Source organism: Oncorhynchus gorbuscha, linkage group LG06 (genome assembly GCF_021184085.1).
Source record: "Oncorhynchus gorbuscha isolate QuinsamMale2020 ecotype Even-year linkage group LG06, OgorEven_v1.0, whole genome shotgun sequence".
NCBI lineage: Eukaryota > Metazoa > Chordata > Actinopteri > Salmoniformes > Salmonidae > Oncorhynchus > Oncorhynchus gorbuscha.
Genome location: NC_060178.1, coordinates 14,040,069 through 14,057,082, shown reverse-complemented (window position 1 = coordinate 14,057,082; position 17,014 = coordinate 14,040,069). Strand labels below are relative to the sequence as shown.

General features: G+C 45.3%; 1 protein-coding gene across 6 annotated transcripts in view; it reads right to left on the bottom strand.

Annotated features, from left to right (window-relative positions):
• LOC124037581 (GRAM domain-containing protein 4-like) overlaps positions 1 to 7,942 on the bottom strand; it is a 49,828-nt gene extending 41,886 nt beyond the window's left edge. For 3 of the 6 annotated variants that reach the window (XM_046352427.1, XM_046352425.1, XM_046352426.1), the window contains exon 1: positions 7,624 to 7,939. Coding sequence is in view for 1 of the 6 variants with exons in the window: in XM_046352426.1 (XP_046208382.1) it covers positions 7,624 to 7,652 (29 nt within the window). In the remaining 5 variants the exon portion in view is untranslated. Of the gene's footprint in view, positions 1 to 7,623 lie in introns of all 6 variants that reach the window. The other 3 variants (XM_046352423.1, XM_046352428.1, XM_046352424.1) reach the window with 2 other exon arrangements.
• Between the last annotated feature and the right edge of the window lie 9,072 nt (positions 7,943 to 17,014).

The following is a 17,014-nucleotide window of genomic DNA, read 5'->3' as shown; positions in this document are numbered from 1 at the left end:
TGATGATCTTCTTGGCCTTCCTTTGACACCAGGTGCTGTATATGTCCTGGAGGGAATGTTGTGTTCCCTGGTATTGCGTTGGGCTGATCACACCACCCTTTGGAAAGCCCTGTCATTGCGGACGGTGCAATTGCTGTACCAGGCAGTGATACAGCCCGACAGGATGCTCTCAATGGTGCATCTGTAGAAGGTTGTGAGAGTCTTAGGGGCCAAGTTGAATTTCTTCAGCCTCCTGAGGTTGAAGAGGCACTGTTGTGCCTGAATCAAATAACATTTTATTAGTCACATGCGCCAAATACAACAGGTGTGGACCTTACAGTGAAATACTTACAAAGTGACTACGCATAGATGACAGAGTAGCAGTGGTGTAAAAAGGGGCAATGCAAATAGTCTGGGTAGCCATTTGACTAGACGTTCAGGAGCCTTATGGCTTGGGGTTAGAAGCTGTTTAGAAGCCCCTTGGACCTAGACTTGGCACTCCGGTACCGCTTGCCGTGCGGCAGCAGAGAGAACAGTCTATGACTATGGTGACTGGGGTCTTTGACAATTTTTAGGGCCTTTCTCTAACCCTGCCTGGTAAAGAGGTCCTGGATGGCAGGATGCTTGGCCCCAGCGATGTACCGGGCCGTTCGCACTACCCTCTGTAGTGCCTTGCGGTTGGAGGCCGAGCGGTTGCAATGCCGGGCAGTGATGCAACCAGACAGGATGTCCTCGATGGTGCAGCTGTAGAACCTTTTAAGGATCTGAGGACCCCTAACAAATCTTTTCAGTCTCCTGAGGGGGAATAGGTTTTGCCCTCTTCACAACTGTCTTGGGATGCTTGGCCCATGTTAGTTTGTTGGTGATGTGGACACCAAGGAACTTGAAGCTCTCAACCTGCTCCACTGCAGATGAGAATGGAGGCGTGCTCTGTCCTCTTTTTCCTGTAGTCCACAATCATCTCCTTTGTCTTCATCACGTTGAGGGACAAGTTGTTGTCCTGGCACCACACAAGGTCTATGACCTCCTCCGTATAGGCTGTCTTGTCAGTGATCAGGCCTACCACTGTTGTGTCATCGGCAAATTGAATGATGGTGTTGGAGTCGTGCCTGGCCGTGCAGTCATGAGTGAACAGGGAGTACAGGAGGGAACTGAGCACACACCCCTGAGGGGCCCATGTTGAGGATCAGCGTGGTGGATAGGTTGTTACCTACCCTCACCACCTGGGGGCGGTCCGTCAGGAAGTCCAGTTTCAGAGGGAGGTGTTTAGTCCCAGGGTCCTTAGCTTATTGATGAGCTTTGAGGGCACTATGGTGTTGAATGCTGAGCTGTCTGGCCCTGCAGCCTTGTGAATGTTGACCTGTTTAAAGGTCTTACTCACATCTGCTGTGGGGAACGTGGTCACACAGTTTTCCGGAACAGCTGGTGCTCTCATGCATGTAGCATAGAAGTAGTTTAGCTCGTCTGGTAGGCTTGTGTCACTGGACAGCTCTCGCCTGTGCTTCCCTAAGGTCCACACCTGTTGTATTCGGCGCATGTGACTAATAAAATTTGATATGGTACTTAACTAGCCTCTCAAAGCACTTCAATGACAGGAGTGAGTGCTACAGGGCAATAGTAATTTAGTTCAGTTACCTTTGCTTTCTTGGGTACAGGAACAACGGACATCTCAAAGCAAGTGGGGACAACAGACTGGGATATGGAGAGATTGAATATGTCCATAAACACTCCAGCCAGCTGGTCTGCACATGCTCCAAGGATGCAGCTTGGGATGCCGTCTGAGCCGGCAGCCTTGCGAGGGTTAACACGCATAAAATTACTTACTCCGTCGGTCACGAAGACCGACGTTCGCAATTTATGTAAGATAACAAAAATTAGAAGATAACAATAGTTGGCAAAGTCAAATCCATCTGTGGTGAATTTTTCCCTAAATCAATGCTTATGACAAATCCAGCTACAGAACCAGCCATAGAGCCAGCTGGCTAATCTTTTGAATAAAGTTATTTTTTAAACAGTAACAACACATAACATTAGCTTGCTAGATAAGGTTAGCAAGATAGCTAGCTATGTAGATCTGGTTAGCATGCTAGCTAGCTACACTGACAGCTGTCAATGCCCTATTTGTCGATGTTTATCAACTCCACATGGAAACTCCCATACCCAATTTGTGAATATGTACAAGAAGACTTCATCATTCTTCAGAGGTGTAACTTAAGTGCATTTCCTATTTCCTCTTTTCCACTATTTTTTACAACAAAATTCAAGAGCCAGTCACATTGCATGCTCTTTTACAAAGAGCACATGGAGCAACCATGACGCGACTAACCTCTGTTGAGCAGTGGTTAGTCGGTTAGTTAGGTTTTGCTAAACCTAAGCTTCCAAATACTCTCCTGCAATCCGCCTCACCCAATGTAGCTACTTTTCCTAAAGTATTTATATTTACTTCGGAACCGAAACCCCTCAACTGAAGTTAGCCAGCTAACCACCAAATATGCTAGCGGTCTTCAGCTAACCGGTCATCAGCTAACCTTTAGCTCGGAAAGCTCTCGCCAGTTCAAACAACGCGACGCTAACCAGAGCATAACGGACCTATTTATTTTTTATCCCCGGATTCTCTCCGCAAACAGAACATTTTTTTCAGCTGGATCTTCACAACTAGCTATCGAGCTAAACTGCAACCCTGGTTGTTTACTCCTGGCTAGCGTTTCCACCCACGTAGCTTGAAGCTAGCCCGGCCAGAGCTCCTGTGTTCCTAGCATACTCCTGGGCTTCTATACCCGGATCCACGACCGGTCTACCGATGTCACTGCATGAAGAGGAATAAACAGACTCACCCCATCGCGATGTCCTCCAAAGACTAACTCTCTAGCCCTCGCTATCTCCTTGCTTGCTAATTCGGCATGCTAACTGCTAGCTTGTTTAGCCCAGATCCGCTAACTACTACCTTGTTTACCCTGGCCTGCTAATCTGTTAGCTTGTTAGCACAGGCCTGCTAACCGTCTGCATCGCAGTGGCCCATATGTACTTTCTATCTCTTCCCGATTTTTAAAATTTGTTTATACCTTCCGGAAACCTGCCTCACCCAATGTGATACGGAATCGCTATTATTTTTAATTTTTAGAACACACTCAAGAACCTCCAGAAGCGAATCAGCTAACTAGCTACAAGCTACTAGCTACAAGCTACTTAGTCACTGTTGTTTTTTTGTTTTTAACCTGGATAACACCTGCCAGTCCAGCCCCCCTGCCTCATCCACCGCTGCCCCTGGACTCTGATCACTTGGCTACATAGCTGATGCACGCTGGACTGTCCATTAATCACGGTACTCCATTCTGCTTGTTTGATTTATCTGTCGGCCCCATTGCCTAGTCAATGCCATTTTACCTGCTGTTGTTATGCTAGCTGATTAGCTGTTGTCTCACCCACTGTTTTAGCTAGCTTTCCCAATTCAACACCTGTGATTACTGTATGCCTCGCTGTATGTCTCTCTCTAATGTCAATATGCCTTTTATACTGTTGCTCAGGTTAGTTATCATTGTTTTAGTTCACAGTGGAGCCCCTAGTCCCACTCCTCATACCCCTGATACCTCCTTTGTCCCACCTCCCACATATGCGGTGACCTCACCCATTACAACCAGCATGTCCAGAGATAAAACCTCTCTCATCATCACCCGGTGCCTGGGCTTACCTCCGCCGTACCCGCACCCCACCATACCCCTGTCTGCGCATTATGCCCTGAATATATTCTACCATGCCCAGAAACCTGCTCCTCTTATTCTCTGCCCCCAGCGCTCTAGGCGACCAGTTTTGATAGCCTTTAGCCGCACCCTCATACTACTCCTTCTCTGTTCTGCGGGTGATGTGGAGGTAAACCCAGGCCCTGCATGTCCCCAGGCACCCTCATTTGTTGACTTCTGTGATCGAAAAAGCCTTGGTTTCATGCATGTCAACATCAGAAGCCTCCTCCCTAAGTTTGTTTTACTCACTGCTTTAGCACACTCTGCTAACCCTGATGTCCTTGCCGTGTCTGAATCCTGGCTCAGGAAGGCCACCAAAAATTCAGAGATTTCCATACCCAACTATAACATCTTCCGTCAAGATAGAACTACCAAAGGGGGAGGAGTTGCAGTCTACTGCAGAGATAGCCTGCACAGTAATGTCATACTTTCCAGGTCCATACCCAAACAGTTCGAATTACTAATTCTGAAAATTACTCTCTCCAGAAATAAGTCTCTCACTGTTGCCGCCTGCTACCGACCCCCCTCAGCTCCCAGCTGTGCCCTGGACACCATTTGTGAATTGATTGCCCCCCATCTAGCTTCATAGTGTGTTCTGTTAGGTGACCTAAACTGGGATATGCTTAACACCCCGGCAGTCCTACAATCTAAGCTAGATGCCCTCAATCTCACACAAATCATCAAGGAACCCATCAGGTAAACCCTAACTCTGTAAGCAAGGGCACCCTCATAGACGTCATCCTGACCAACTGGCCCTCCAAATACACCTCCGCTGTCTTCAACCAGGATCTCAGCGACCACTGCCTCATTGCCTGTATCCGCTACGGTGCCGCAGTCAAACGACCACCCCTCATCACTGTCAAACGTTCCCTAAAACACTTCTGTGAGCAGGCCTTTCTAATCGACCTGGCCCGGGTATCCTGGAAGGACATTGACCTCATCCCGTCAGTTGAGGATGCCTGGTCATTCTTTAAGAGTAACTTCCTCACCATTTTAGATAATCATGCTCCGTTCAAAAAATGCAGAACTAAGAACAGATACAGCCCTTGGTTCACTCCAGACCTGACTGCCCTCGACCAGCACAAAAACATCCTGTGGCGGACTGCAATAGCATCGAACAGTCCCCGCGATATGCAACTGTTCAGGGAAGTCAGGAACCAATACACACAGTCAGTCATGAAAGCTAAGGCCAGCTTCTTCAGGCAGAAGTTTGCATCCTGTAGCTCCAACTCCAAAAAGTTCTGGGACACTGAAGTCCATGGAGAACAAGAGCACCTCCTCCCAGCTGCCCACTGCACTGAGGCTAGGGAACACAAATCCATGATTATCGAAAACTTTAACAAGCATTTCTCAACGGCTGGCCATGCCTTCCGCCTGGCCACTCCTACCTCGGCCAACAGCTCCGGCCCCCCCGCAGCTCCTCGCCCAAGCCTCTCCAGGTTCTCCTTTACCCAAATCCAGATAACAGATGTTCTGAAAGAGCTGCAAAACCTGGACCCGTATAAATCAGCTGGGCTTGACAATCTGGACCCTCTATTTCTGAAACTATCCACCGCCATTGTCGCAACCCCTATTACCAGCCTGTTCAACCTCTCTTTCATATCGTCTGAGATCCCCAAGGATTGGAAAGCTGCTGCAGTCATCTCCCTCTTCAAAGGGGGAGAAACCCTGGACCCAAACTGTTACAGACCTATATCCATTCTGCCCTGCCTATCTTAGGTCTTCGAAAGCCAAGTCAACAAACAGGTCACTGACCATCTCGAATCCCACCGTACCTTCCCCACTGTGCAATCTGGTTTCCGAGCCGGTCACGGGTGCACCTCAGCCACACTCAAGGTACTAAACGACATCATAACCGCCATCGATAAAAGACAGTACTGTGCAGCAGTCTTCATCGACCTTGCCAAGGCTTTCGACTCTGTCAAGCACCAGATTCTTATCGGCAGACTCAGTAGCCTCGGTTTTTCGGATGACTGCCTTGCCTGGTTCACCAATTACTTTGCAGACAGAGTTCAGTGTGTCAAATCGGAGGGCATGCTGTCCGGTCCTTTAGCAGTCTCTGTGGGGGTGCCACAGGGTTCAATTCTCGGGCTGACTCTTTTCTCTATATCAATGATGTTGGTCTTGCTGCGGGCGATTCCCTGATCCACCTCTACACAGACGACACCATTCTATATACTTTCGGCCCGTCATTGGACACTGTGCTATCTAACCTCCAAACGAGCTTCAATGCCATACAACACTCCTTCCGTGGCCTCCAACTGCTCTTAAACGCTAGTAAAACCAAATGCATTCTTTTCAACCGATCGCTGCCTGCACCCGCATGCCTGACTAGCATCACCACACTGGATGGTTCCGACCTTGAATATGTGGACACCTATAAGTACCTAGGTGTCTGGCTAGACTGCAAACTCTCCTTCCAGACCCATATCAAACATCTCCAATCGAAAATCAAATCAAGAGTCGGCTTTCCATTCCGCAACAAAGCCTCCTTCACTCACGCTGCCAAGCTTACCCTAGTAAAACTGACTATCCTACCGATCCTCGACTTCGGCGATGTCATCTACAAAATCGCTTCCAACACTCTACTCAGCAAACTGGATGCAGTTTATCACAGTGCCATCCGTTTTGTCACTAAAGCACCTTATACTACCCACCACTGCGACTTGTATGCTCTAGTCGGCTGGCCCTCGATACATATTCGTCGCCAGACCCACTGGCTCCAGGTCATCTACAAGACCATGCTAGGTAAAGCTCCGCCTTATCTCAGTTCACTGGTCACGATGGCAACACCCATCCGTAGCACGCGCTCCAGCAAGTGCATCTCACTGATCATCCCTAAAGCCAACACCTCATTCGGCCGCCTTTCGTTCCAGTACTCTGCTGCCTGTGACTGGAATGAATTGCAAAAATCGCTGAAGTTGGAGACTTTTATCTCCCCCACCAACTTCAAACATCAGCTATCTGAGCAGCTAACCGATCGCTGCAGCTGTACATAATCTATTGGTAAATAGCCCACCCATTTTCACCTACCTCATCCCCACAGTTTTTATTTATTTACTTTTCTGCTCTTTTGCACACCAATATCTCTATCTGTACATGATCATCTGATCATTTATCACTCCAGTGTTAATCTGCAATATTGTATTATTCGCCTACCTCCTCATGCCTTTTGCACACATTGTATATAGACTCCCCTTTTGTTCTACTGTGTTATTGACTTGTTAATCGTTTACTCCATGTGTAACTCTGTGTTGTCTGTTCACACTGCTATGCTTTATCTAGGCCAGGTCGCAGTTGCAAATGAGAACTTGTTCTCAACCAGCCTACCTGGTTAAATAAAGGTGAAATAAAAAATAAAATAATAAATAGACATGAGGGGGTTAATATAAGATGACAGTATTATGGACTGTGTTATGGTATTAATGGAGGGGGGTAAGGATTATTGACAGCTGGGATATCCCAGGATGCCCAGCCCACCTCAGAATCTGAATGTTCCGGTGCAAGACGTTTGGGTGAGGTTTTATACAACACGTGTAGGCTATCATTTCACGATAACAATGTTGCACCTCACCAGATAATCATGAAGAACATTGTATAACTATTGTAAAGCTGACACAAAATTATCCAGTTTTAGTCGTACTGATGGCTAACACGAGGCAATACTACATAATGAAAATAAATAACATGTATATTGTAATTGTATCAAACTTCAAATGCAGTCAGGGGAAGACACGTTGACATGTTCTCTATCTATAGAGTAGCCAATGAGTGCAGAATGAGAGCGTGATATCAAGTTAAACCAACGTCGTGCAATTAACCTAAATGAATTGCACGACACGACTATGCCTGTTGCACTTAGAACTATCGGGTTGAATAAATAAGAAGCAGTCAGAAAGTTTCTTACCCATAACGAAATCGGTAACAAAGTTTCATTAACGCTGTCGTTACTCCGTAGGTCGCCTTTTCCCACCTGCCACCTTGTTTCAAAGAAACCCTCCGTTGGTCCCCCCGGCTCACGCCCAAGTACTTACATTGAACTCCATAAATAAAATTATCTTATGGCAAACAATGCAAGAGGTCCACACAAAAAAAGTGGGGGTGCGATGATGTTCCGCTGCGTTCTACGAGTTTTATGAACTCATTCGACAACAATACGCTGTTTAAAATGTATGTTGGAGCCTTACAGTGAATGAGGCGTTCACGCTACCAGGAAATTTCGTCAATGTCAGCGACTAAACTCTTAAAGGGGCCGCCAATTAATGTTTTCACAGAACAGAGTTTCTTTTCAACAGCAACCAGCTACACAAAGAAATGTCCTAAAATTAAAACGTGACACAGTTATAAATAAACGTACGTAGGAAGGGTGTTATAGGTATGGCCTATAGAGAGACTCACTGAAACTTTAACAAAAAAAGTTGTGATATATTGACATGATAGAATAGTTTTGCCATTAACATTGAGTGATAGAGCATATCATGTTTTCATTTCCAATTGTGTAAGGCCAATGGGTGAGAAGGATGGAGGCTCCAATGTGTGCATTTTAGGGTCTCATATGCTCACACCCAGTGGGTGATCTCCTGTCTGTTGGGTGTCATGGGTATTTTGCTCAGGAGGAAAAGGGCTTCTGCAGGAAGGCTACATTGATGTGAAGGGTCAATGGGAGTATGGTGAAGGTCACTGGGGGTATGGTGAAGGTCACTGGGGGTATGGTGAAGGTCACTGGGGGTATGGTGAAGGTCACTGGGGGTATGGTGGAGTCTGAAAAAGGTTATAGGAGGACACCACTATGTTATACTGTGTTATGTACACTCCCTATTAAAAGTTTTAGGATACCTACTCATTCAAGGGTTTTTCTTTATTTTCTACATTGTAGAATAATAGTGAAGATATCAACACTATGAAATAGCACATATGGAATCATGTATTAACCAAAAAGTGTTAAACAAATCCAAATATATTTTATATTTCAGATTCTTCTAATAGCCACCCTTTGCCTTGATGACAGCTTTGCACACTCTTGTGCAAACACTCTCAACCAGCTTCACCTGGAATGCTTTTCCAAAAGTGTTGAAGGAGTTCCCACATATGCTGAGCACTTGATGGCTGCTTTTCCAACTCATCCCCAAAAATCTAAATTTTCTATCTCAATTGTATATATTATTTATATTACAATATCTCAAACATGGAAAATAAAAGTACCTGAATACAATGAAAAGGTCAAAAGATGAATGAAAAGTTAAACTGCCTAATCTCTGCTGCAGGCAGCACATGAACAGGGTGGCTCCCGGTTGCTTCAGTTGTTGGGCCTGTTCCTCCTCCCAGGCAGCATTGTGAAGTTCTCACCACATACAACTGGTCATCATCAGGTAAGGAGAACCCCCTTAATGACTGTTTTAGGCTCATTGACCACTGTAATGGGGGAACCTCCGTAAGTGTTTTTGTTCTCATGTCCTGTAGTGTTGGGCCTGCATTTTCCACCAAATGTGTCAGTGTGGGGTGAAGCTGAAAGTGAGGTGTTTTTAGGGCTTCAAAGGACACAGCCACCGCTTCGCCAAACTTCTCCAGAAGTGTGCCCTTGTATACACTATCACGCAATAGAAGTAGTGTACTGAGTATACTTGGTTTAAAAAGTAGTAAAACAATCTACCACACCGGGAAAGTTCATATGTACTTTACCGGTATCTCTCTTCATTGTTCATGCATGTTACTTTTTTCTTCTAGGATATATTCAGAGCCTCAAATGTATTCCATTATAATGTCAATTCTGGCCTAGAGCTCTTGCAAAAAACCTAAACACGTTTCGAGAAAACATTACAGGTGTTGTGTTCCACAATGACCACAAGTTGGCAGTATCACATTATACTTGCCAGCATCTTGTGATTTTGATTTCTTCCAACACTGCAAATCATTTCATTCTTTTTGAAAAAATGATGAATAAAAGTAAATGACATTGATATATTTTCCCTAAAATACAGTAGAACATTTGGATGCAGACATTTCTTCTAAAGTAGCCTACTGTGTACTATAGTGCATCCGGAAAGTATTCAGACCCCTTGACTTTTTCCACGTTGTTACGTTACAGTATTGCTCCAAAATGTATTAAATATTTTTTTACCCCTCATCATACCACACACAATAACACATAATGACAAAGCAAAAACAGGTTTTCAGAAATGTTTTGCAAACTTAAAAAAAATGAAATATTACATTTACATAAGTATTCAGACCCTTTACTCAGTACTTTGTTGAAGCACCTTTGGTAGCGATTACAGCCTCAAGTCTTCTTGGGTATTGTAATGGCATTCCTCCTCTGAGGAGAAGCGAGAAGGATCGGAGGACCAATGCCCAGCGTGGTAAGTGTCCATAATGTTTATTTTAAGATATAAACTGAACACTATGAGAATACAAAACAATAAACGTGAACATGAACGAAACCAAGCCAGTAGCGTGTGGCAACAAACACACACACGGAAAACAAACACCCACAACTCAAAAGTGAAACCCAGGCTACCTAGGTATGATTCTCAATCAGAGACAACTAACGACACCTGCCTCTGATTGAGAACCATACTAGGCTGAACTCAAAACCCCAACATAGAAAAACACACAGACTGCCCACCCCAACTCACGCCCTGACCATACTAAATAAAGACAAAACAAAGGAAATAAAGGTCAGAAAGTGACAGGTATGACACTACAAGCTTGGCACATCTGTATTTGGGGAGTTTCTCCCATTCTTCTCTGCAGGTCCTCTCAAGCTCTGTCAGGTTGGATGGCGAGCGTCACTGCACAGCTATTTTCACGACTCTCCAGAGAAGTTCGATCGGGTCAAAGTCCGGACTCTGTCTGGGGCACTCAAGGACATTTAGAGACTTGTCCCGAAGCCACTCCTGCATTGCCTTGGCTGTATGTTTAGGGTTGTTGTCTTGTTGGAAGGTGAACATTTGCCCCAGTCTGAGCACTCTGGAGTGCTTTCGTCAAGGATCACTCTGTACTTTGCTCCATTCATCTTTCCTTCGATCCTGCCACTGAAAAACATCCCCACCGCACGATGTTGCCACCACCATGTCTCACCGTAGGGATGGTGCCAAGTTTCATCCAGATGTGACTCTTGGCATTCAGGCCAAAGAGTTCAATCTTTTTTTGTAATCAGATCAAGGTCTGCGTTCTTTAGGTGCGTTTTGGCAAACTCCAAGCTGGCTGTCATGAGCCTTTTACTGAGGAGTGGCTTCCGTCTGGCCACTCTACCATAAATGCCTGATTGGTGGAGTGCTGCAGAGATGGTTGTCCTTCTAGAAGGTTCTCCCATCTGCACATAGGAACTCTGAAGCTCTGTCAGAGTGACCATTGGGTTCTTGGTCCACTCCCTCACCAAGGACCTTCTACCCCGATTGCTCAGTTTGGCTGGGCAGACAGCTCTAATAAGAGTCTTATTGGTTCCACTTTATTCTTGGGGACCTTCAATGCTGCAGACATTGTTTGGCACGCTTTCCCAGATCAGTGCCTCAACACGATCCTGTCCCGGAGCTCTACGGCATGGCTTGGTTTTTCCTCTGACATGCACTGTTAACTGTGGGGCCTTAAATAGACAGGTGTGTGCCTTGTTCCAGAGTTCATTATCTCGTCACTCATGATGATCTCAGGAGAACCGTGGGTGTTGAAGATGTCCATCATGGCCTTGGAGGTGGCCTTACCAGTCTTGTCCTTGATGGGTATCATACAAAATGAAAATCTATTTTTGGTTCCAAGCACCCTTTTTAATGGGTTACGGAATGGAATTTAGAGTTGAACACATACTCTTCCTTTACTGATGTTAATGGTTATTGCCTCCACCCACTTGGTAAAGTGATCGGTCGGGTCAGACACTAGCTGTTGCCATTTCTGTATTTTGTGAAGGATCCGATGAGGTCCACCCCTAACATTTGTAGTGTTAGAAAGAAGATGACTTTACTTTATTCTTATCCGTATCTGTCTCATACATTATGCAGATTTTCATATTTTTAAGGATACTGACACACACACACACACACACACACACACACACACACACACACACACACACACACACACACACACACACACACACACACACATTCTATAATATTGAACTCTGCTGTGGTCAAATAAAGCACAACTTATTAGGGCAAAATTTGAATTGGGACACATACCGATCATGTGCCTTGGTAAAACAACTTTGATGCCAGTCTTTGCCTTCTCAAACTTCTTGCAGGCTCGACAGGGTACTGACCGTTTGGCAAAAAGTGACAAATTGAAACATTGTGTGCTCTCTGATGTGACATTCATTGAAATCATAATAATTTCAGATTCAATAGAATGTGATTGATAAACAAAAGGTTATTTCAATTGCCCAGATGTTCACCTCCTTGACAATTCCCCGTCAGAAGAAGCGTAGGTTGATTTGGCAATCATGCGCTTCACTCCGTAATGGCCAGCATGCATCTCGATCAGCACAGCCTCCTTCTCCTCCTTAAAAATCACCCTCCTGTATAGCTTGCCATCCTTCCCCCGTAGGTACATATGCTTGCCAAACAAGTTGGAAGAGAAGAGTTGTTGAAATACTCAAGTCTAAGTACATTTGCACTTCTGTCTTTCTCTATCGCTCTCTGTCTGTCTTCCACTCTCTTGATATTTGACGTTACCCTGAATTTCTCTGAATGTTGCGCCTTTTGTCGAGATCAGTGGTGCCGTCATAGTACTTTGCCTGATTAGAAAGATAAAAGAAAAACTCTGAGGAATGCCAATGAAGTGCAAGCTACATACAAACAAAAATCTACAATAACAGTTACAGTAGCTAGCTAACATTAGCTAAATAAAACTGGCTGGCTGGCTAGCTAGCTGACTAGGCAGGCTGAGGTAAATAAGTACAGTAACAGTAGCTAGCAACGTCAATCTAAAAACAGCTTAAATTATTTCTTCCTATTTAACAATATGTTCTTATATAAAGATAACTATATGGAAAAGAAAGTGTTCTCTTTCCAGTATTTTAGGTCTTAGGAGAGCAGTCCTGGGAGAAAATTATTCTGAGGTAATAATTTTGCGTGGAATGAGCGAGCGCTTATGAGGGGAAATGGAACTAGAACTACCCGCGTTGTCCTTCCTTTGCGACCGCTATGAGGTAAAATAGAGCCAAGCAACCAGCATAACAATGGACTCTTTGGTCTATGACGTAATCCTATCAGAATTTTGCAAGTTCTAGCAACAGCCCTAGCAAGAGAAGCTACAGTAGAACTCATCGAATCTCATTGTGACGCTGGAGGGGGACACTTTTTAGCAGGGGGACACTGTTTAGCATGACAGGCCCTTATATAGACAGGTGTGTGCCTTTCCAAATCATTTGAATTTACCACAGGTGTACTCCAATCAAGTTGTAGAAACATCTCAAGGATCATCAATGAAAACACGACGCACGTGTGCTCAATTTCGAGTCTCATAGCAAAGAGTCTGCATACTTATGTAAATAAAGTATTTTTGTTTTTTATTTTGAATGAATTTGCAAACATTTCTAAAAAACTACTTTCGCTTTGTCATTATGAGGTATAATGTGTAGATTGACGAGGAACATTTGTATTTAATCAATTTTATAATAAGTCTGTAACGTAACAAAATGCGGAAAAAGTCAAGGGGTCTGATTACTTTCCGAATGCACCGTATGTAAACAGAAGCAGCAAGAACGTTTTGGCAAAATCATGTTAAGTTATGGGTGGAAACATCCCTTTTTAAAGACGGGCGTTAAAGGCATGTTCTTCTCAAAATACAAAGTAACAGGATTTTTCCACTTACCTTGGCTGAAATGGATTGGGAAATTCTCCATTAGATCTTTATGCAGTGAATTTCAATAAATATGTTGGATGGACAGAATTATAGTGAAATTGAACACCCCAAACCTGGTGACAAACCATCTCATCCATCTGACCTTTGATCTTTGCTCTCACTTCATTCATTTAATAATTTAGCTCCAAATTGTATCACTTTATACAGCACAGTTCAAACATGTAATGTCAGAAATGTGATGCTGTTCTCCTGTCACCTGATGGAACATTGGCTTTCACTGAATGGTTCTCACTTCTGAAATGTTAATGAGGAGTTTCCACTGCCTTTTCATACCCTCTCCTCAGTGCCTGGACTACAAAACTGGGCTGCAAACATTACTGGGTCCTTTGATTAACAGACAGGTGAAGTGGGTAAGGTGTGAATGAATTAGATGCCATGGTTGCAGCCATGATATATGCATTGCCCAGTGACGCCCATAGGGCTAATCTGTCTGCATATGTCCCTAAAAGCACTGATGGTGTTTTCCTCTTTAATTATTAAACTTCTGAAGCAGCTTTAAGCCATTGAGAAAAAGATTAGTGAGGTTGTGTGTGTGTGTGTGTGTGTGTGTGTGTGTGTGTGTGTGTGTGTGTGTGTGTGTGTGTGTGTGTGTGTGTGTGTGTGTGTGTGTGTGTGTGTGTGTGTGTGTGTGTGTGTGTGTGTGTGTGTGTGTGTGTGTGTGTGTGTGTGTGTGGTAGTGTTTCTGGGGCATGCATGTCAATTTACTTTACTTTTGCTTTTAACTTAAAGATACACCAAAGACTTGTAGTTGCTAATAATTCACACAATCCTTCGTTTTAGGCTAATAGCAGCTTTAGGTTTTCACAAGCTCCACATTTGATAAACAGACCATGCTTGGTTGATTGGCAAGGTGCTAAAATCAATTCTTTATCTCTGCCCCCTGAAAATGCTTTCTTGCCCACACATGACCATAGTTCATGGACACAGACCTACTCTCTCCCAAACAAAAGGCCTCATTGACCAGTAGGCCACTGAGTTCCGGTTCCGGTTTGGAGCGAGTGGTCGCATCGGCGCTTGCTCCCGCAGGTAGTATAACTTTTTACATTTCATTTCATTATATTTCATTATAGCACAACGGTTTGATTTGTCTAATCTTAGCAATTTCTTCTCAGCTAGCTACATAGCCGTCTTTGTATCAAAGATAATTGCGTAATTATCGTATTTCGCCGTCCTAACGTAGTCTTCACTAGCCAGCTAGCTAACGTCCACTGATTAGCTGCACTGGGGAAACTATTACACTCAACTGAACGACTCGATTAGTGTAGTGTTAGCTAGCTACATAGCTGTCTTTGCTGTCTTCGTATCTTCGTTCCAAGATAATTGTGTTGTTTAGGTTTAGAGTGTGTAGTCTTAGAGTGATTGTCTTAATTTACCGAGGTTAGCTAGCCAGCTATTTGTCGTCCTTAACGTAGGAGACTCTGCTAGCTAGCCAACAGCTAGCCAACGTCTTCTGAATAGAACTAAACAACCCGGTCGCATTCACAGGTAGTATCACATTTTCATTTCATTTCATTACAGTACAACGGTTTGATTTGTTTGATCGTAGCTAGCTACATAGCTAGCTACATAGCCGTCTTTGTATCAAAGATAATTGTGTAGCCTAGAGCGATTTTCTAGGTTAGCTAGCCAGCTATTGTCGTCCTTTTAACGCAACGTAACGTAAACAACACTACTAGCTAGCCAGCTAGCCCCCGAATTGCAGCACTGTAGAAACTATTACACTCAACGGAACGACTTGATTAGTGTAGTGTCAACAACGCACCCACTGCCAGCTAGCCTACTTCAGCAGTACTGTATCATTTTAATAATTTTAGTCAATAAGATTCTTGCTACGTAGCTTAACTTTCTGAACATTCGAGACGTGTAGTCCACTTGTCATTCCAATCTCCTTTGCATTAGCGTAGCCTCTTCTGTAGCCTGTTAACTATGTGTCTGTTTATCCCTGTTCTCTCCTCTCTGCACAGACCATACAAACGCTCCACACCACGTGGCCGCGGCCACCCTAATCTGGTGGTCCCAGTGCGCACGACCCACGTGGAGTTCCAGGTCTCCGGTAGCCTCTGGAATTGCCGATCTGCGATCAACAAGGCAGAGTTCATCTCAGCCTATGCCTCCCTCCAGTCCCTCGACTTCTTGGCACTAACGGAAACATGGATCACCACAGACAACACTGCTACTCCTACTGCTCTCTCTTCGTCCGCCCACGTGTTCTCGCACACCCCGAGAGCTTCTGGTCAGCGGGGTGGTGGCACCGGGATCCTCATCTCTCCCAAGTGGTCATTCTCTCTTTCTCCCCTTACCCATCTGTCTATCGCCTCCTTTGAATTCCATGCTGTCACAGTTACCAGCCCTTTCAAGCTTAACATCCTTATCATTTATCGCCCTCCAGGTTCCCTCGGAGAGTTCATCAATGAGCTTGATGCCTTGATAAGCTCCTTTCCTGAGGACGGCTCACCTCTCACAGTTCTGGGCGACTTTAACCTCCCCACGTCTACCTTTGACTCATTCCTCTCTGCCTCCTTCTTTCCACTCCTCTCCTCTTTTGACCTCACCCTCTCACCCTCCCCCCTACTCACAAGGCAGGCAATACGCTCGACCTCATCTTTACTAGATGCTGTTCTTCCACTAACCTCATTGCAACTCCCCTCCAAGTCTCCGACCACTACCTTGTATCCTTTTCCCTCTCGCTCTCATCCAACACCTCCCACACTGCCCCTACTCGGATGGTATCGCGCCGTCCCAACCTTCGCTCTCTCTCCCCCGCTACTCTCTCCTCTTCCATCCTATCATCTCTTCCCTCCGCTCAAACCTTCTCCAACCTAACTCCTGATTCTGCCTCCTCAACCCTCCTCTCCTCCCTCTCTGCATCCTTTGACTCTCTATGTCCCCTATCCTCCAGGCCGGCTCGGTCCTCCCCTTCCGCTCCGTGGCTCGATGACTCATTGCGAGCTCACAGAACAGGGCTCCGGGCAGCCGAGCGGAAATGGAGGAAAACTCGCCTCCCTGCGGACCTGGCATCCTTTCACTCCCTCCTCTCTACATTTTCCTCCTCTGTCTCTGCTGCTAAAGCCACTTTCTACCACGCTAAATTCCAAGCATCTGTCTCTAACCCTAGGAAGCTCTTTACCACCTTCTCCTCCCTCCTGAATCCTCCTCCCCCCCCCCCCTCCTCCCTCTCTGCAGACGACTTCGTCAACCATTTTGAAAAGAAGGTCGACGACATCCGATCCTCGTTTGCTAAGTCAAACGACACCGCTGGTTCTGCTCACACTGCCCTACCCTGTGCTCTGACCTCTTTCTCCCCTCTCTCTCCAGATGAAATCTCGCGTCTTGTGACGGCCGGCCGCCCAACAACCTGCCCGCTTGACCCTATCCCCTCCCCTCTTCTCCAGACCATTTCCGGAGACCTCCTCCCTTACCTCACCTCGCTCATCAACTCATCA